The sequence below is a fragment of the Chiloscyllium plagiosum genome, unplaced genomic scaffold, assembly GCF_037043375.1.
Source record: "Chiloscyllium plagiosum isolate Xiang-an unplaced genomic scaffold, Cpla_swu_hap1 HiC_scaffold_20, whole genome shotgun sequence".
Taxonomy (NCBI): Eukaryota; Metazoa; Chordata; class Chondrichthyes; order Orectolobiformes; family Hemiscylliidae; genus Chiloscyllium; species Chiloscyllium plagiosum.
The window spans coordinates 69,317,756-69,339,972 of NW_028270158.1; the positions used below are offsets into that span (position 1 = coordinate 69,317,756).

The 22,217-nt window shown below is 43.3% G+C and overlaps 1 protein-coding gene across 1 annotated transcript; it reads left to right on the plus strand.

Annotated features, from left to right (window-relative positions):
• Nucleotides 1-380: 380 nt before the first annotated feature.
• Nucleotides 381-1,292, plus strand: LOC148146650 (putative G protein-coupled receptor 139; the record flags this gene model as incomplete). The annotated part of the gene is made up of 1 exon (XM_087997567.1): nucleotides 381-1,292. A coding segment is annotated over one exon (912 nt), but the record flags the coding sequence as incomplete, so codon positions are not given.
• Between the last annotated feature and the right edge of the window lie 20,925 nt (nucleotides 1,293-22,217).

The following is a 22,217-nucleotide window of genomic DNA, read 5'->3' on the forward strand; positions in this document are numbered from 1 at the left end:
TCACTGAAAGACAGAAATTTCAAACCTGCTGCTGTTTTCATCGAACTCGGAGAGAATCCTTTCTGATGGCAAAGTTTTCACCCTCCGTATGAGGAACTGTAAAGAAGTGACCTGTGTCTACTCACAAATGATTGCGTGTGTTGGAATGTTATTTAAAAATCTGTTCTCATGAAAGTGCGCCTCATTTATGTGGAGTAAGTGTTTATTGTGTTTTACGTCACATCTTGTATGTAATTCAGAGCTTAGTATGTGTTACTTTAGTCGCAAGTATTTCATTAAATCTCTGAAAGTATTAACTCGTTTGAAACTCTCAATAATCCTCAACCAAACTGCAAACTATGCCTCCAGGCTGATGTATAATTTGTTTCTTTACCTTCCTCACAGTTAACGCAGTGACAATCTACGTCCTGCTTGAAAAAGATTGTGGATTGTCTCCATGTGTCAGACGTTACCTGGGGGCCATGGCAGTGGCGGATCTACTGGTCACTATCCTTGACCTGATATTAAGACATATACCCATTGTTTATCAGGAATATTTTTATTTCGTGTGGGACATCCCCTTGTGTAATATCCATGCCGTACTGCTTTATGCAGCTACGGACTGTTCTGTCTGGTTTACCGTCACTTTCACCTTTGATCGATTTGTGGCCATTTGTTGCCAGAAGCTGAAATATAAATATTGCAGTGAGAAAACGGCGGCAGTGGTTCTGGGAACAGTGACTGTGCTGAGCTGTTTAAAGAACATTTTCTGGTATTTCATGTTCACACGTTGGTATTGGCTGGGGAATGACCCCTGGTTTTGTGATGTAACACTCGATGTAGTTTACTCTCGTGCCTGGTTGTCAATCGAGTTCCTCCACAACATTGTAACCCCGACTCTTCCATTTGTCTTAATTGTACTGCTCAATGTTTTCACCGTCAGACACATTTTAGTGACCAGCAGAGCTCGCAGAAGACTCCGAACTCATGCCAATGCAGACGTTCAGTGTGACACAGAAATGCAAAACCGAAAAAAATCCATGATTTTACTCTTTGTGATTTCGGCCAATTTCATTCTGTTGTGGTCAACGATAATGATCCGTTCTATATGGTACCGGATGCAGGCTATTTTCAATTCCACTGTATATCTCCATCCCTTTCTGCGCGAACTGGGGTTCATGTTGCAGCTCCTCAGTTGCTGCACAAACACAGCGATTTATGCTGCGACTCAGACTAAGTTCAGAGAGCAGCTGAAGAATGTGCTGAAATATCCCTTTACCCAAATTTATCAATCAATCAAATTCGATCATTAATCAAGGAATCCAGCAATTTTCTTTTCGTTTCAGTTCAATATTTAAGCAATGAAGCAGCCTGTCGATATAGTAACAGATTGAGCATAGAGCTTGTCTGTCTTATCTTATGCGACAAGATTTCAATGTTTCTCTCAAATCAGGGGTGAGTGAGAAAATACGTCATTAAAGTGATTTTATCTATAACTTTAATTTGTAAATATTGAAAATGCTTATTAAAAAGTGTCCAGCAGCAACGTGAAGTATATCGTCGTTTGTGTTTGCGATATAGAAGCTGAGCTGGACAGAGAAAAACTCAGTCTCAACTGCTGGTTGTCAGAGAAGGGAACTGGAGGGGACTGGGGCCGAGATTTGAATTGGGTATCAGACACTCTATCCTTTTCTTAACATCCCGTGTGTCTTTCCTTCTCTCTCTTTCTGCCTCTCACACTCTGCCCCACCACCCCTCTCTCTCATTGTCTCACTATTCCACGTATCCACTCCTTCCCTTTCTTTCTGTTTTCCCCGTTTCTGTCCCTCGGTTGTCCCGTCACGTTCGATCTCCATACGTCCCCCATGGCTCTCTATACTCTTCTGCTGCACTCTGGAACATCCTCCATCCTTCTCTCTTTCACTGTCTCTACCTCCCTCGTTCCCATCCCTATGCACACCCACTCACTCACTCTCTTCCCCCTCTCTCCATCCCCTCACCATTTTCCCCCTCACTCTGTGTCCCTCTCTTTCTGGCTCTCCCCTTTTCTTCACCTTCTTCTGTCCCCGATTCAACCTGTCTCTTCCTCCCGGTCCCCACCTTTCTCTCTGTTCGCCCGTCTCCATCTCGCTCTATCTTAGCTTCTGTCATTGTCTACCTGACCCTCTCTCTTCCTCTCCATCCACAAGTAATTCCACTGTCTCCCCTTTGCTCTGTCTCTCTTCGTCCTCCTCTTCACTCTCATTCTGTCTACATCTTTACCTCTCTCTGTCCCTCTATACCTCTTTGCCCCGAATCCTTAGTCTCTCTCTCTCTCCCTCTGCCCCATTTATATTTCTCTCTACGCCTATCTCACCATCTGTCTCCGTTATCAATCTCCATGTAACTCTGTCTCCATCTCTGCCCCTCCTCTCTCTCACTTTAATCAACCTCTGCCCCTCCACCCTCTTTACCCTCTCTTCGCCTGGCTGTCCATCTCCCTCTCTTCCCATGTCCCCGTGTCCATCCTCTCTTCCCATGTCCCCCCAGCTCACTTTCTCTCTTTGACCCTGTCTCCCTCTGTCCCAGTTCTTCCACTCTCCCTCTTCCCCTCTCTCTCATTCTCTACTTAAGCCTGCTGTTCTGTCGCCCCGAACTTGCTCTCCCTCTTCCACCTTCTCTCCTGCATCCTCTTCCCTTCTGTATACCCTCTCTCGCTCGTTCCTTTATGCTGTCTCCCGCCACCTCTCTCTCTGTATCTCTTTTAGTCTCTCTACCGCTTTCTCTTCCACTGTTGTCGTTCCACTCTCTCCCTTTCTCTTTGAGCCCATTTCTCTTTCTCTCTGCTCTCTTTCTTATACTGACTTTGCTTCCCTTTGGCCCCTCGCCTACTTACCTCATGCTCTCCGTACCTGTGATGGGTATAGACAGCACAGCTCTGAGAAGAGAATGGGGGTGATTTCGCAAGCCATGGCTCGAGGAAACGGATAGAGAAGGGTTCACGGGTCGTTTCTTGAGGTCCACACGAAGGTTAGGTAGACAGGCTATTACTTGTAGAACATAATTGGCTATGGTTCAAGAGCCATTGCATGGAGTACTGAATGGTGATCGGTTTGCAGGCCGTCACAAGCGCAGCAAAATGATAATGTGTTTACAGGCAATTGCTAGGTGAACAGATGAGGGGTGGTTTCACAGGCCATTGCGAGGGGAACAAAATGGTAATGGATTCCAGTTCATTGATACGGGAATAAACAAATGACGGGTTGACAGGCTGTTGGAACGAGAACTGAGCGCAGGTGGGTTTACTTGCTGTTTATAGGGAAACAGATCTTGATGGATGCATATGCCGTTACTAGGGGAGTCGAGTGCTGATAAGTTGAGACGTCGTAGCTGGGGAAAACAGTTGGGATAGGTTCAGAGATCGTTGCAAGGAGAACATTGGGAAATGCGTTCAAATGCCGCTGGTGGTTGGACAGTGAGCAGATGAGTTCACATCTTATTCCCAGAGGAACAGGTTGACGATGGATTCACAGGCCACTGCTCAGACAGTAACTTCCAGATGTTTTGACAGGTTATTGTTGGTCGAACAGAGTAGGAATGCCTTCAAAGCCTGTTGCTTGTAGAACAGAATGATGATGTGTGCACATGCCATTGCTCGGGAAACAGGTTGATAACGGGTTTACAGCCCTTTGTCAGATGAACACAGTATGTATGCATTTACAGGTCATTGCGAGGATATCAGGTTAACAGCGGGATCACAGACTATTTTTTGGCGAACAGAATGGGATGATATCACAGGCTATTGCCTCCCTTTACTTTCTCTGCCTTTGTCACTATTCACTGTCTCCCTCAGCAATTCTAATCTGGGATGTCACCAAATCACTAAATATGCTGTCCATGACCTACTCAGCATCACGGATGTTCCACAGTGAGTGCATCGGAAGCTCCATAGTCACCATTCGGTCAAACAAGAGCTACAGCTGGTCACACTTCTTGCAAGTGTCAGAGTCAGGGACGTAAGCCACGTCGTTGATTTCTCACAACGTGCAAAAGGCACATTCCCCGGGTCTGACGTCCCCTGCCATTGGAAACCTTAGCTTTAAATCGACTAACTAAAACCAAACAACGCACGTAAATATATGAAAGAAAATAAACTAAAAGAAACTTTGCCTTACAGTTTCATTTCCTTCTGCTTAGTTGGGAGGGGCAGGAGGGATATACTACACGTGTAATATCTTGTGTTTATCCGCTGCCCACATATATACTAAGTCCTTACCTTTCCGGCAACCTCCTGGTGTCCAACGTCACCTCCGCTCTGTATCCCGCTGCGCCCAGACAGGAGAAAGGCTACGGGCTTCGAAGGTAAACATTTATAGAAAGTTCTTACCTTCTTGGTAACCTCCTGCTCTCCAGTGTTACTGCCGCTCTGTGTCCCGCTGCTCCCAGAAACGAATATGTCCGCGGGTTTCGAAGCCAAGTATTCATATTAAGTCCTTACCTTCCCAGTGACCTCCTGGTCTGCAACATCTCCTCCACTGTGTCTCCCGCTGCTCCCGGATAGGAAAAGGCCTCTTAAGTGACACCTCAATCTTCTTCAAAACCCATCTTCGCCAGCCTGCCATCCGAATTCGATAGAATATTTCTGAAAAAGATGTAAATGTTCCTTGCACTTGTGACTAGACATGCCCAAGTCTTCAATGCATATGGAATAGTTGCATAATTCGGAAATGATTTTATTGGTTACTCGTTGAAGTGTGGCGAGCGAATTTTGCATTCTAAATCACACAAATTTCAATTGATAAAGTCCATTCTATGTTTTGAAAGCCGAAAAAGCCTTTCAGATACAGTTAACTGTTTTTATCCTCTGATTTAGTCCAAATTAGAATTGTAAGTTGCACGTTCCACTTTTTCAATACAGTCTTCCAAACTTGAGATGGCATATGAATCAGACTTTGAAACAGCATTGTCACTGCCATAGTCCACACAGAAACATTTGGTATCATTTGATTTTGACACTATTACTATGGGTGATGCAACTCACTGCAACTGCTGCTCACTTCGATTATGTTGTCTTGGGCATGCGTTCAAACTCGTTTCGAACTAGTCTCAACTATAGAGGGATAACTCAAATGGTTGTTGCTTAATTGGAACGGCATGAACAATATCAACAACATGCATGATTGGATTAGTGCCTGCCGCCTTGTATCCACATATCTCTCCATATGACAGCAATAACTGTTTCACATCCTTTTAATGTTCCTCTCGAAGAGAACTCAATAATATATCCAAATGTTTGATAACTTCCTGATTGTCCAATTTAGTAATGTCCACTTCAGAATACCCTAAACATGTTTTTTTTCATTCTTTGTTGTAAACTGTAACATGTTCTACTTTTGCTTTCATTCCCTGTCAAAACAACTTTTGAGCATATTCACATGACATAAATGACCTAGATTAAGGTGCAGGTGGACTTAATAGCAAGTTTTCAGATGACACTAAAATTGGAATAGCCGACAGTGAAGGGGATTGTCAGAGAATGCTGCAGAATACAGATATATTGCAGAGCTGGTCGGAGAAATGGCAGCTGTAGTTCCATCCGTGCAAATGTAAGGTGATGCATTTTGGAAGATCAAGTTCAAGATGAAACTATACAGTAAATGGAAAATCCCTGGGGGTGGGGGGGGGGGGGGCGGGGGTGTGAGGGGTTGGGTGGAAAATATCGATGAACACAGAGATCCTGGTCATATCCTGAAGATGGCAACATAGGTTGATAGAGTGGTCAAGAAAGTATACAGCACGCTTTCCTTCATCAGACGGGGTATTGAGTAAAACGTTTTGTCAGGTCATGTTGCCGTTGTATCAGACTTTGCTTTGGCCACATGTGGAATATTGCGTACAGGGCTGGTCACCACATTACCAAAAAGTTGTGGATGCATTGTAAAGGGGGCAGAGGACGTTCACCTGGACGTTGCCTTTTATGGTGTAGATTTAGATTATTTTAATTAGAACATGGATGGTGAGGGTGGTGGACCTGACTGAGGTCGACACATTCATGAGAGGTATAGACAGCGTGGATAGCAAGCAACTTTTTCCAAAATTGGAGAACTGAAATACTAGGGGTCACGAATTCAAGGTGAGAGGATATCATTTTAGGGGAGGTACGCAAATAAAGTTATTTGTGCTGACGATGCTGGGTGCCTAGAACACATTGCCAACGGGGTGGTAGAAACGAATATGATAGCATCGTTTAATATGCATGTAGGCAGATATATGAATGAGCAGACAGCAGAATGATACAGATTGTTCAAAAATAGGCTACAAGTTTAGATAGACGACCTGGATCCGCTCAAGCTTGGAAGGCCGAAGGGCCCGTTCCTTGCTGTAATTTTCTTCGTCCTTATTTCTTTGTTGACACACTCTGTGAAATTTCTTTCTGTCTGGAGTCCTTACCAAAGAATTAACCTCACACATTTTCTTTTCGTTTTTATAATGTCCACTAAACCATGCTTTTAAGGATTCACTGATCACTGGAAGTAACACAAATGTTTTACCCATTTTTGAAATTGCGTGTTTTTGATTTTTGTCTATTTCCAATTCATGATTTGTCTCAAGCATTCGATCAAACATAGGCTTTTGTACTACTTCAACATCCTTATCTGTATTTTTTTATTCCTCCTTATGCTTCAGCTGATGGTGTTGTGACCTCATTAGCATCCAGCCTAAAAACAAAATTCCCTTGATTTGTCTCTTATAATACCTCAATTGCTTGATTTTCCATTGGCTTTTCAACCACTGAAGGCAGCACCTCTTTCTGTGTTCTGGTTGCATTGTTAGCAATGGGAAATTGCATTGCTGAGGTTGATAGTTGTTCCAGTATACCTATCACCTCTTCTGCACTTTTCACGGGATACTCTAAGCTCATTCTACATAATTGAGCACTTCTTGTTCCACTATAAATTCGAACTAAAAGTGCTTTTTTTCTGGCAATACTCCTTCTCAGTTAATTATCTCCTCATCTCTCAACATCAAAGATTGACACCAATCCATATTTCTTACTACTGTAACACTTTTACCCTTTGCTCCTGGTCCATGTGAATAAATGTTACCTTCACATGTAAATGATGCAGTAGATCTGACATGTAACCAACTTCCAACCAGCTTGAACCTTTTAGTGAAGTATTTTGGCCTCCACTGTTCTTTACTCTACCATTTCAACAAAATTCACTGATTGTTTTTTTTCCTACATCCGTCCTTCCACTGATTACCCGAACGCACCAACACTGTGATTTAATTTGACCTACTTTATCACAATGAAGGTACAGGAGTTTTGTAACTTCTCCATTCTCTTTATCGTTTTCGTTTTTAGCCTATGGTTAGTTACCCTAATGACTTCACCTATTTTTATTATTCCCTTGCGACGTGAGGATATTTGTTTTTCCCAACTTCTTTCCCCAAGAATTGAAATTGGGATTGGAAACCCAGTTTTAATTTATGAACCAAGTCATAAACATCAGCCATTTCAAATGTTAACATTGCGATTTTAATTTTCCCCTCTTTCACGTGTGTTCTCCATACTTCAGAAAACACATTTTTAAACTGCTCTATCTTTTAAAACTGATTTTCCTGTCGAAGTGCCAATTTCTGAAGAACAAACTCTCTCTCTTTCTTTTTTCGTCTTTCTCTTTTCCTTTTTGTTCAGCTATAGTATTTCTATCAAGTAGATGTAGGAGATTATAGTACACGCTCAGTATTGCTTCACATTAGATTAGATTACTAACATTAGATTACTTACAGTGTGGAAACAGGCCCTTCGGCCCAACAAGTCCACACCGACCCGCCGAAGCACGACCCACCCATACCCCTACATCTACCCCTTACCTAACACTACTGGCAATTTAGCATGGCCAATTCACCTGACCTGCACATCTTTGGACTGTGGGGAGGAAACCGGAGCACCCGGAGGAAACCCACGCAGACACGGGGAGAATGTGCAAACTCCACACTGTCAGTCGCCTGAGGCGGGAATTGAACGTGGGTCTCTGGTGCTGTGAGGCAGCAGTGCTAACCACTGTGCCACCGTGCCGCCCACAAAGTGGAGCAGGAGTTATCAGTGGATTTGAATGCAGAAACATAAATGAATCTGTAATAAAAGTGTTTATCACTAATTTTATAATTTCTGTGATGGTTAGGAGAAGGAATTTAGCATTTGCTCAATGCTACAGCGTCCACCAGTATGAGCACCAACAACTTCACAGCCTGAGTAAGACACTGAACACAATCCCTGCATTGTCTCTCTGTGTGAAGAAATTGAATATTCCAGCGTGCTGCACGACAGTTATATTGAGCGTTCGTGAGGTTACATCTCAAGTTCCGTTTGCAGATTTGATCAGTATTATTGTAAGTATGTAAATGGTTTGAAACCAGTCTATATGACTTTTATTCACTTGATGCCTCAGAAGTCTATTTTGTGAGAGAAGGTATCAACCTGGTCTTGTTTCCTTAGGTGTGCTGAGGAGTGTTGAGTGAATAAATAAATTCCTTCTTAATTTTCACAATATGTGTACGAAAATGATCGTTTGGCTTGTGTTTGGTCACCTAAAGTTTTAAAGCTATTGCTTATCTTTTCAGGTCAGAGAGAGGGTTTATATAAATTCTTAACATTTTGTATATACATAGGCATCCCCACGAGGGATATGGCATTCTGCCTCAATTCCCCCTGATTTAATAAGATCACGGCTAACGCAATTGTAATATTGAATTCACATGATTACTTATTCGAAGAATTTGTTCACCCCACTCGCTGACCTAGAATTCGTATACCTCTGCCTTAAAATAAATATTCAGGGTCTCTGCCTCCACCACATTTTCAAGCAGCGAATTTTTACCATCCAAAGAAAGGAATGTGCATCACTGTTTTGAGTAGGTGATTTTTAACAAGTGAACCCTAGATCTGAATTCACGTATGTGAAGGAGCATTCTGTCACATCAGTGCTTGCAGGAAACTGTAAGATGTTCATACGACCTTAAGAAAAAAAATCTATTCAGCCCATTGAGTATAGTCCGCCATTTATTTATACAATGGCTGATATTGTAACAGTTTAATCCACCTCGTTGACTTATCCCCATAGCCCTGGATTCCCTTGCTGACTAAAAATCTGCCAACCATCTGCTTTGAATATACTTAGCGACAGATCTTCACCAGCCCTGTCATTCATTTCATTCTGAAAGAAGAGATCCTCATCGCCTTCATTTTAAATGTGGGTTTCCTTAGGATTTAGGTGATTTACTCTGGTCCCGGACTCTCCCACAAAGGAAAACAAACTTTTTGGCAACTTATACGTCAAGCCCACTGAGAAGCTTATATTTTTCTATTAGGATCTGCTCACTTGCTTCTAAATTGCAACGAGTGCTTGAATAAACTATAAAACCTGCTTTATTATAAAATACGAGTCGAGAGTGCGGTGCTGGAAAAGCACAGCCAGTCTGGCAACATCCGAGAAGCAGGAGAATCGACATTTCGAATATAAGCCCTTCATCAAAATTTCCTCAATTCCCCGGGATTAATTTTGCATACCTTCTCTCACTTACTTGCAATGCATCGCTCATCACCGATACCCATTTCCTTAGATAAGTGGAGTAGAACCATTCACACTATTTCAACTGCCACCTGCTCAGGTGTTTCCGTGCTACTGTCTTTGAAATAATTACCAGCAGTACATTTACATTCCCTCTCACCCGCTGAACTGGATGCTAAAGTTTTGACAGTCAAGATGTAGGGCCTGCAATTCCTCTTTGCTGTGTTTTTCTGGAATCATTTTCCCTTTAAGTCAGATTCATCTGTTATACCTTTCCCAACAAAGTGCATCAGCTCGAACTTTCAAATGTTATGTGGCAGATGCTAAGTTTGTGTACACACAGTTCAGCTGCTCGATCCCATAATACATATCTTGCATTATGCTCGCCATTTGCCTTCCCACTTCTGCTTCAGTGGTTTGCAGATATGGAGGTCGTATATTCAATTATGTCACCCAAGTCATTGTCTGGTAAATGATTGTGGCCCCATTGTTGAACCGGGTGTCACCCCAGTGGTTATTAGAGAAATGCTTCTGAGATGCCGCTCTGTCTGTCAGCGAATCGTCTCTGCTGACATGTTTTAATCAAGTAAAATTTTAATTTCCTCAGTGAGTGCGGGGGTTGAACTCATGCCATTGGTACCATTCTGCTTCGTCTAGCCAAATGAACTAATTAACACTCAGAGTGTGGCGTCACTGGATCTTTAGCTGCTACTTTTATATCCACTGCTTCTCGAAATCACTCATGAAATTCATTGATATTTCCTCTTTACTCACTGTATCTGCATAAAAAATGCTTTGCATGAGGCACCCAGATTCTACTGCATCTTATAACTCTGTGATCTCTCATTGTATCTTTTTGTCCTTTCTGCTAAAGGACAATTTCAGATTTGGTAACCTTATAGATTTGCCACACCTTGATCCGCTATCCTGTCCAATTGCTACTTTTGTAAAACCAACAAAATTCATTGGAGAAACATTCTTCGTGTAAATTTAAAGGGATGTATGGATATTGCTGTTAAGAACGAGTTAAGGGATAGGTGAATGTTGAATACAAATCAGAAACGGATCACCATGAACTTGTCGAATGCCAGGTCTTGAGGGGTCAAAGGGCGCAGTTCAGCTTTTAATCTCGATGTATATTCCTGTACAATTGCTTTCTGGAGGATCTCATTTTTAATCAGGATTAACTTTACGCAATTCCTCACGATATGTCATATGAACTGAAGAAAGTCGCCAAGTTTACTTAGAAAGCACCTCCTAAACTTACAAACTCATCAATCATAATGTTCAGGTGCAGCCGAGGCACGGTAACACCATCACGTGCAAGTTCCACTCCATGCCTTTGGTCACCCTGACTTGGAAATATATCATCGTTCCTTCTGGGTTGCTGTGTCACAAACCGCGGACTTCCCCCAGCTGGTATTTTGGCTCTACCTACACCAACTGGACTGCAATAGACAAACTAAGCAGCCGACTAAGACCCTTTAGAGGCAACTTGAGATGGAGAATAAAGCCTAGTTCCAATAGTGAAAAGCATAGACAATGGACATATCCAGATCAATACAATTACTTACTTCACCAGTATTTCTGGGAGATTTCCTGTCCCCGTGCATGAAGACAGGAATAATGTGTGTACCTCGCCTGTAGGAAGTGGTCTCTGTCACGTAATAGATATATTGATGTACAGCATCATGGGAGTTGAAGAAAAGCACACCAACACCTGCCTGGGAAGTTCCAGATCATAGAAAATCAATAAAACTGTGAACTGCATGGCCATTCCGATATAGCACTCTATGCTATGTTGAAAGGGATTTCATATTTTTGAAACCAAGGCCTCGTTGAATCATGCTTGCCTTATTCTGTGCTCCTTATTCACCAATTTCTTGTAAAAGTGTTTCAGGACAATTCAGGATTTGTGGGGCGCACCCAACTGCCTCATGTCCCTGATCTTCCATAACTACATCCTCATCTCCGCTTTGCTCAAGTACTCTGTAACATTGCAGTTCCTCACTGAATCTATGCAGCCGCACAAAACAGCCTCGAGGAAACCATTTGCACCACCTCCACTCAATTTCTCATCAGACAGTTATGTTAGTTTGTACAAGTACATAGCATATCTACTCTGTGTTGATCAGAGCAGTCCCCTTCCGTCTCGTGGCTCTCTTCTCTTAATTTCCCTTTCCAAATACACAATGCCAGAGGCACAATTACTGTCAGCAACCTGATAAATTAGACATACTATCTATCCGCCAAAATACTTGATATGTAAAAATCCTTCCATTTTCAGATGCTCAGCATCTATGCTGCCAGCATCAGTGGTGCCTCATGACATAAACCCCGCACTCGGGAAGAAATACTGAGGGAAAGGAAAACACTTTAGCAAGAGTCTGAGATACATACGGAAATAGAAAGACTTTTGAAGAAAAATGCAAAGACAGAGGAAACTGGAAAAACACAGCTTTTGTTGGCCATCCTGAATTATCCTAAATTCGGAGGCTTGATCAAACATTTTGGAGGACAGTACAGAGTCAATGACACTTATGTGGATCTGGAGTCGCAGATATCAAAGAATGAGCAAAGAATGCAATATTGCTTTTCTAAAGGAAACTAATTAACCAAGATTAATAAAGTCAATTCACTAACATCAACTAGCAGCAATGGTGACCATAGATTCATTGTAAATTTAAGCAGGTGCAAAAGTTGGGAGTGAATTTTCCCTCATATCCTCACAGGATGATCCTAGGGCTCCAGATTACTAGTGCAGCAATGCGACGACTATCCCACTGTCTTCCAGAGAAAAAAACATGACTAATAATAGAGCAGTAATCCTTTTCAGTAGAATTGCTTCCAATTCAAATTGTAAGTGGACGAAAATAAAACTTGGCAAATCTAGATTAAAAAAAAAACTACAGGTAATATTGTCTGTTCACCAGTTAGAGTTAGTCTCAAATCGAGAATATGGACATTATGGATTGCAAGTGTGTGGCGGTTTTATTGGATAGAATATGGAGACTGAAAGCAGTCAGGGCAATGTCACTCTTGGGGATTGTGAACAGTTTCGTTCCACATTAGGTTTGGCTTGAAATATTTCTTTTGGAAAGTGACAGAGTTTATGATGGAAATTCTAAAAGTTTTTCCAATGATTTCAGAATGTCTAATTTTCTGCAGCAATACCAGCTCTAATGGCGTGAGTTTGGAACAGGGGCCAGTCGGGAGCAGTTGGTCTCTGATTTGAGTTTTTGAAACCTTACCTCGAGTGTGGGAGTCCTCCATTTCTGTTTTCAATCAGCAACAGCAGCAACTGGAAGGGCGGGAGCTTGAACCAGGTGGCCTGTCGGGAGTGGTGAGTTACTGATTTGAGTCTTTCCATCTGACATCGTAAAGCAGAGGTTTCTGTGTAAGAAAGGACTTTTGTATATCGCTCCAGCTATATAAATGAGCGTTATCTAAAACGGAGACCCTTTCTTTGTAGGGCAACTCATGCAATCAAGTCCTATAACCTGAAGCACCATGGACAAATCAGTTAAGCTTCTTTTTTTATCTATATTCTGATAAGGGAACGAGCAGGGATTGCAGTACAGGGCGAGGAGTGTTCCCCTGCATGATGTTGGTGGTGAGGGGCACCATCATTATCCCATCCAAGTACATCTGGAAGAAGTGCACTCAACTCTTCCTCCTCTAAGACGGTGTTAGGGAACTGAAGTTGGAGCTGGGCGAACCTGTCATCATTCTGCATGAAGAGGCTGTGATTGACAGATTTTCCCTTTGTAAACAAGTAAAACGCTTTGGATACTGTTGGGGGGACGACTTACGAGGGATATACAGTGGGGTTCAGATCTCTGGCGAGGAGAAGGGCTTATGCCCGAAACGTCGATTCTCCTGTTCCCTGGATGCTGCCTGACCTGCTGCGCTTTTCCAGCAACACATTTCCAGTTCAGATCTCTGGCACAAAGTCTGACCCTGTTGTGCACAAGGGAAGTAGGGAAAGGAAGAGAGTACCAGTCTTTGGGGAATCAATAATTAGAGGGTCAGATAGAAGGTTTGTTTGGAACGAACAACGCTCATGGTTGGTCTATTACCTCTGAGATGCCAGGATCCGTAATGTCTCCAATTGTGTCTTTGCGTCCTGAAGGGAGAGGGTGACCAGTCACAACAGCATAGGTAGAAAGAGGGATAGGTGTGTAAGGCAATATATCAGGGATGTAGGGCGGGAGCTAAAAGCTAAAACAGACAGTTGTTATCTTTGGTTGGTTACACGTGCCACGTGACAACGAGGCAAAGACTAAGGCGAGATATCAGCTTAACACGTGGCTGCAGGGATGGTGCAGGAGGGAGGGTTTCTTTCTGGGGAAGGTGGGACCTCTACAACCAAGACGGTCTTCACTTGAACCAGAGCGGTACTGATATCCTGGGTGGGAAATTTACTGGGATTGTTCGGGTAGGTTTAAACTAGCTGACCAGGGGATGGGAACCTTAGATGTAGTTCCAGTGCGCAAGAGGATGACATTAGGAAGGGCATGGACAGGATTTCACGATCATAGAAAACTGCTGGCAGACAACAAGCTGGTTTAAGTATGTCTACTTCATTGCCAGAACTATCCGCAATAAGCTGGGTGAACTTGCAGCATGGATAGCTTCCGGGAAATTCGATGTTGTCGCCATTTCAGAGACACAGATACAGCAGGGTCAGGAATGGATGTTCGAGGTTCCAGGGTTTAGATCTTTCAATAAGAAGATGGAAAGCGGTAAAAGGTAGGGGGAGGGGGTGGGGCGGAGTTGTGGCCTTGTTAGTCAAGGACTGTACAACGGTGGCTGAAAGAACTTTTGATCAGGACTTGTCTACTTAGGTAGTATGGGCTGAGGTTCAAAATAGGAGAGGAGAGGTCACACCCATGGTAGTTTTTTTATTTAATAGGCATCCGCAGAGTTCCAGGATGTGGAGGAGAGTATCCGCAGAAGGATTCTGGGTAGTAGTGAGAGGAACAGGGGGTGGTTATTATCGGGGAATTTAACTTCCCCAACATTGGCTGGAAACGATATAACTTAAGGAGGTCGGATGGATTTTTTTCCCAAATGTGTGCAGGAGGGTTTCCTGGCACGGCATGTCGAAGAGTCGCTAACAGGAGAGGCCACACTGGAGCAGGTGCTTCGTAATGTACCAGGCCAGGTGTTTGATTTAGTCGTCGGTGAGCAATTTGGAGAGACTGGCCATAATTCAGTTACGTTTAGTTTAGCTATGGAAATGGATAGTTACTTGCCACAGTTACCGTTGGGGCTAGGGCAATTATAATCCGATTAGGCAAGACTTAGGATGCATTGAATGGGTAGCAAAATGCAGGGGATGGGGACAATCGAAATTTGGAGCTGGTTTAAGGAACATGTATTGCATGCTCTTGATAGATACGTCCCTATCAGGCAGTGAGGAAGTGATAAAGTAAGGGAACTGTGGTTAATTACAGGAATTAGATCTCTTGTCAAGTGGAAGAAGGAACTTTATGTGAGGATGAGACGAGATGGTTCAGATGAGGCGATGGTGAGTTAGAGATCAGCTAGGAAGAATTTAAAGAGAGAATTAAGAAGAACAAAGTGAGGTCATGAGCAGTCTTTAGCAGGTTCAATGAAGGAGAATCCTAAAGCATTCTATATGTATGTGAGTAAGAAAATAATGATTAGGGTAGGAATAGGGCCAGTCAAAGAAAGAAATGAGAAGTTGTGTGTGGACCCGGTGGAGAGCGCAGAGGTGCTAAACGGATATTTCTCATTGGTTTTCACTTAGGAAAAGGAGAAATTTGCAGAGGAGAAGAATGAGATACGAGATATTAGATGAGAAATGATTGACGTTATTAAGGAAGAGGTGTTATCAATTCTTGAAGGAGTGAAACAAGACAGGAGTCTGGGCCAGATGGGATTTACCTGAGGTATCTCTGGGAAGCTAGGGAGGAGCTGTTGAAGTTTTTGGCTTTGATCTTTAAGTCGTTACTGTCGACATGTTTAGTACAAGAGGACTGGAGGATTGCAAATATTGTGCCCTTGTTCAATGAGGGCAGTAGGGATGACCCGGGTAATTATAGGCCATACGTCTGTTGTAGGAAAGGTTTTGGAAAGGATTACAAGGGTTAGGATTTATAATAATCTCGCAAGCTACAATTTGATTGCAGATAGGCACAGTGATTTCCTCAAGTCCAGGTAATGTCTCACAAAGCTCATTGAGACCTTTGAGAAGGTGACCAATCATGTGGCTGAGGATAGGGTAGTTGACGTGGTGAACATGGACTTCAGTAAAGCCTTTGATAACGTTCGACATAGTAGTCAGTTGAGGAAAATACAGAGCTATGGGATTGAGGGTGATTTAGCAGATTGGATTAGAAACTAGCTTTCTGTAAGAAGTCAGGAAGTGGTAGCTGATGGAAAATATTCAGCCTAGAGTCCGTTTAATAGTGGTGTGCCACAAGGATCTGTTTTGGGACCAATGCTGTTTGTCATTTTTTTAGTAACTTAGACGCAGGCATAGGTAGATGGGTTTGTAAGTTTGCAGTAGGCAAGAAAAAAGGTGGAGCAGTGGACTGTGTGGAAGAATGTTGCATGTTGCAGGGGGACTTGGACAAACTGCAGAATTGAGTTGGCAAAAAGAGTGCAATGCAGAAAAATGTGAGGTCATTCACTTTGGGAGTTATGCCAGGAACGTAGAATACTGGTTCAATGGAAACATTCTTGGTAGTGTGATTGCGCAGAGGGTTCTTGGAGTCCATGTACACAGATCACTGAATGTTGCTACCCAAATTGACAGCACTGTTGAGAAGGCATACAGTGTGTTTGTTTTTCATGATAGAGGGATTGAGTTCCCGAGCCATAATGTTATGCTGCAACTGGACAAAACACTAGCCCGATCACACTTCGAATATTGTGTAAATTTAATGTCGCCCCATTACAAGAAGGATGGGGAAGCATTGGAAAATGTGCAGAGGAGATTTGCCAGCATGTTGTCTGGTCTGGAGGAAAGGTCGTGTAAGGAATGGCTGAGAGACTTGGGCCTGCTCTCATTGGAAAGAAGTAGGCTAAGAATGGATTTCATAGGAACATACACTATGATCAGTGGACTAGACAAGGTAGACAGTGTCAGACTTTTTCCTGGAATGATGACGTCAGTTTATACGTGGGGGGCATAGCTACAAATTGAGAGCATGATAGATTTAAGAAGAGGACAGAGGCACGGTCTTTCCTCAGAGAGTTTTAACGGCATGGAATGCCCTGCCTGCCAGATTATTTAACTCAGCCACATTCGGGAGATTTTAACAATCCTTGGATAAGCACATGGATGATGATTGGATTGTGTAGTAGGATGGGCTTAAATTAGTTTACATGTTAGCCAACATCGAGGGCTTAATGGCCTGTTGTGCGCTGTATTGTTTTATATTCTATGTTCTAATTTATTTTACGATATTTATGAAGTTATCAGTTAGATACCGAGACACAGCAGCAACACCAACGATAGCGCAGATGGTATAGTAACCAACTTAAAACACCTAAATTACAGAACAGATCCGCAATGATAAGGCTGGCCAGTCCTAAGAAAGGTAGCCAAGAACCAATGATAAACTACTGTCCAGTTTTGAAATAGTCCAGTGCATTGCTCTCAGATTCTGTTATCTCCTCTCTCTTTCTCTCTCTCTCTCCCTGCTGCTCTCTCTATCTCTCCAGAGCTGGTTATCCCTCTTAGTGTCATAGCTGAACCTCCCACTGATACTGTGGGATAATGCGTTGAAAGGAGAATCTTAGAAAGAGAACAGAGAAACTTTCTTGCGATACAGAATGTTTGATAATATTTACAATGATTGAACAAATAGCTCCAGTTAACTCATTTCAATCTGACGTCTTCTTTATCACAATGATGTACAATATTTACTCAGTTGGAGAACAAGGTTTTGCGGTCACTAACGAAGGAATTGATGGAAATTGCGGAATGATTACCCGTAATCTTTCTTTGTTCCAAGAACGTAATACTTGCGAAGTGGACAGCGATTGGGACGTCATAACAATTACAAAAACTTGGCTGATGAAAGGAGAGGATTGCTGTTGTGGAAGAATCATTCGATGTCCTATAAATCAATTACTAGGAGACACGGAAAATCTTTTATGGAATTAAACGTTAAATTTGCAAAATCAAAGCTGTGAGAGCCAGCAAAATGTTTCTCCTGGCTCCTCACAATTTCTTTGTTCTCCTCAAGTTTATATAGTCTGTTTGATCCGCGCTTATCGGATAACATTAAAATAGCCAATCATGCTGGCTTGCTTTATTGTTCTAAACGTATCATCGTCTACACGATGGTTCCCTCGATCAGAATTTACCCTATCATATCATAACGCCAACAGCTTTAGCATTAGCTCATCTCCCAGTGATTTCAGTAACATAAGGCACGGCCATTATCTGTTACTGGAACCTTGTGATATGGTCTCGGGCATACAATGCAACACTAAGTTAACTACATGACCGCCATAATAACATCAATATATTCTTCCCTTTGACAACAACAGATCTCAAAGAGAGAGAAAGATAATACAAGGAGGCAGGACACACAAAGGCCAAAACGATAGACAGTGACCCAAAAGCGGGCCACATCAATTCTCGTGTCCAAATCGCAAAGGACTCTCACTCTGCAATCGGAGCCTCAGGCCAAAAACGAATCCCACAATAACTGCAGCACGCAAAAAAAAATACCAAAGACCCTGCACAATGTAAACGCGCATGCAACACATGCAAGTTAGGCATCTTCATCTGAACAAAACTTCAGCACCACAGCGGACGTCAGATAACAGAAGTAGAATAGTGAACCAGCAGCAGAAGAGGGGTCTGGGCCAAAGTCTACTGGAACAACACGGAATTGTCGTGCAGAAAGACACACTAAAAAAGACTAAACAAGAGGTAAAGACGCAGCAAAAAGCAAAGGCAACAACGAGCAACACAGCACCCACAACAATGCAAACCTGAGCGAACCAGAATCACAGTCAAATCAAAACGCCATCCAACCAGTCAAAGACAAAATGGCATTACCCCAGATTCTCCAGAAGCTCCTTCCATAAATTCTGCAGCTTACCCATCGATTGAGTAAAAGATCCCACGGGACTAGTATTATTGGGAATGAAGGTACTGCAATGTTCCCCAAACGACATACTGATCCCACGTTCCTCAGTCAACGACCAGACCTAAGCCTGCATATTCTGCCACGCCATCCGACAGTTCGCATCCAATTGCTCACCCAACACAGTGAGGTCATCATCAGAGTAATTAATAAATCTCTGCGGATTATAATACACATAACTAATCCCTTTGGCTGACCTATACCAACAGTGTGTAGTGTCAGATCAGGGACCCAACTCCGTTTAGGGTGGTGCAGAAACTTTTTGTGATAGGTCATTGGCACTACCAAGCAAGATCAGCCATGTCCGCCAAATTGCACACAAACGACCTCTGAGGTACCAGTACACCCACAAGCCTTACTCACCGACTACTCATGGTCACATAAAGGAGTAACGGGCCCCAACATTCCCTTTCAACTGTCGCAGCTTCTTCTCAGCCCTCACGTACCTCAACCCCGAAGTCTGTCTGTTCCTTTGAGAGTACACTGGTACAAAGACCCTGACATCACGTGGATCAACCCAGCATTGGAACAGCAGTAGGCGATGCCTCAGTTACCGTAAAGTGACCATCTCACCTCAGCTCATTCCACTTTCTCTGGAAAAACCCGTATATACACATGATCTCAAGGTCCAAAATGTCCGTTCGTGTTACCAGACACTGGCTCCTCAGCCTATCCCGTGTCTGGTAAACTCATGAATCTTGGTTAACTGTTGCATGTACTACTAAAGTCCAACTTCCAATCTTTCCAAGCTAAGCCTATCAAATGGACTCTTCCACTCAGGCACTGGCATGGGTCTGCCAGTAAGAATTTCATGCGGTGCCATGTTTGTCATGGTGTTAGTCTGCACATGGTAGCCCTTTAATTACAGTGGTAGCACATCGACCCAGTTACAACAGGAACTTGCACAAATTATCGTCAATTCAGCTTGCAAAGAACAAAAATCCGTTCAAGCATATCCTGCGACTGGGGATAATATGCACCACCAAAACTTTGCTAATCCTCAATGTCTGCAGAACCAACTAAACCATCTTCTGGATAAAGGCAGAGCTATTATCCAAAACTGATCGCAGATGGCATGCTGAACCACTGAATAATTTCAGTTGGTAAAATCTTTACCACATCGCCTGTCCCTGAATCTCTTCCCACAAGCTTCTAATGATGTACTTAACCGTTACTCCTTTATGTGACCATGAGTAGTCGGTGAGTAAGGCTTGTGGGTGTGCTGGTACCTCCGAGGTCGTTTGTGTACTTCTCACCGTCCTTACCATGTCCGCACAAACAACCACCAAAAAGCCATCCCTCAGTATCTTCGTCAGCACTACGTCTCGAGCACAGTGATCCAACCCATGTGACTTGAGATAAGAATGGTCATTAGGGGCGTAGTTGCCACACACAAACCTTCCTCTGTCACCACATGGTTTCCTGGTTACGCCTGGACCTCTTTTGTCCCCACAACAGCTACTCAGTTGATATTGCCTTATCTTGTATCGCAATGATGTCGGCTATGGATGGATCTGAAATTAAATGCACCTGGGGCGCAATGACACTTGAAGCGCACCTGGAAGAAAACCCAGCCATTTCATCTGCTGCCTGATTATCCTTTACCACCAAATGGCCACTTACCTCGTGTGCCCGACATTTTATAATTGCTAACGCTTACGGCATCATCATTGCGGTCATCAGCTCAACAATCTGCTGAGAAAAAAACTATACAAAAGTGAGGTCTGCAGATTCTGGAGATTAGAGTCAAGATTAGAGAGCCACTGGAAAAACACAGCAGGTCAGCAGCATCAGAGGAGCAGGAAAATCGAAATTTGGCCAGGAGCCTTTCATCTGGAATGAGGTTGGATGTCTTGGGGCTGGAGAGATAAATGGGATGGGCTGGGGATGGGGAGAAGGTAGTTGAGAGTACAATAGGTGGATGAGGAAGGTGAAAAGGTGATAAGTCGAAGAGGAGGGTGGAGTGGATCAGTGGGAAAGAAGATTGACATGTGGGAATGGTCGTGAGTGTGTTGCTGAGCTGTAAGTTTGGAACTGGATTAAGGTGGGGGTAGGGGAATAGAGGAAACTGGTGAAGTCCGCAATAGTGCCGTGGGGGTTGAAGAGTTTCGGGGAAGAACGTGAGGCATTCTTTCTCCAGGTTTTGGAAGGTGAGGGAGTGACGTTGGAGGAGGCCGAGGACCCGTATGTCCTCGGCAGAATGGGAAGGGTGTTGAAATGCTCGGCCATTGAGCAGTGGGGATGATGTTTACGGGTTTTCTGGAGAACTTCATTGAAGCGCTCTGCGAGAAGGGGTCCGGTCTCCCTAATGTAAAGGAGACCGCGTGGGGATCAATGGATGCAATGACTGATATTTGTGGAGTGCAGGTAAAACTGTGATGGATGTGGAAGTGTAGCATGGGTTCCCCATTGCTCTTCCGGAAGCCCATTTGCTTCCAGACCGAACCAAACAAATGGCAGACTCCATGGGCATAGACAGAATCAGTATCTGTATCTACCTTTTGATCTCCAACAATGCACAGGATGCAGTGAGGGCCTTAAGCTCTGCGAGTTGTGTCGAACAGGCCTCCAATATAATCATCACATACTGCGACTCCTCCTGCCGGAAAACTGCAAACCCCGCATGATTCCCATCTTAGTATGTGTAACATGCACCATCTACAAATATGTCATCATCATTCCAACTGTCGCAGGCCTGAGAGCTCGAGTTATAGCCTCAATCTAATCAGATGCTATCCACGCGTAGCCCTAAGATATCAGCCTACCCAAATACTTAATCTGCTGCTCAGAGCTTTACAGCTTCTGCCCAACACTTTATGACCACCATATGCTAAGAGAAGGGGAGAGATATCGAGTCACGCTCAGATTGTTCTTGACTCTCAGAGCAAAGTAACAGATCATCAGCATACTGGGTTAGTGTACTATCGAACGGGCACACTGCCAGATCCAACTTCAACACTCGATTAAACACATGCAGTGAATGCTTAAACACCTGCAGCGTTCAATTATAAGTATACTGCCTTCCCCTGCACATAAAAACAAACATATATTGACAGATCTCCGTCAACGGAACACTGAAGAAGGCAGAACACAAGTCAATCACTGAAAACCAATCTGCTACCAACAGTACATTAGTCAGCAGTGTATGCGTATTTGGACCCACTGCTGGATAATCCTCCACCATCCCATTCACTGCCCTCAAATCGTGTACAAGTCTTCATTTCGACTTATCCGCGTTTAAAATAGGCATCAATGGTGTATTACAGGCCCTGCATGTCTCCCTAAACACCCCAGCTGCCAGCTGACCCTGCAATTTTGCAGCTATACCCTCCTCTGCTTCTGGCTTCAAAGGATCTTGTGATCTCCTGTCTAAATACTCCCCCAGCTGTAATCTTAATACAACCGAATTTGCTGATTACATTTTCCCCACATCTGTATAACGTAGTGGCCATAAGTTAACTGGCAATGCATCCAACCAATCGATCACTGGCATATTCCATCTAGAAACTATATATATATATTGAACCGAGTTACAATTGCCAGTTTT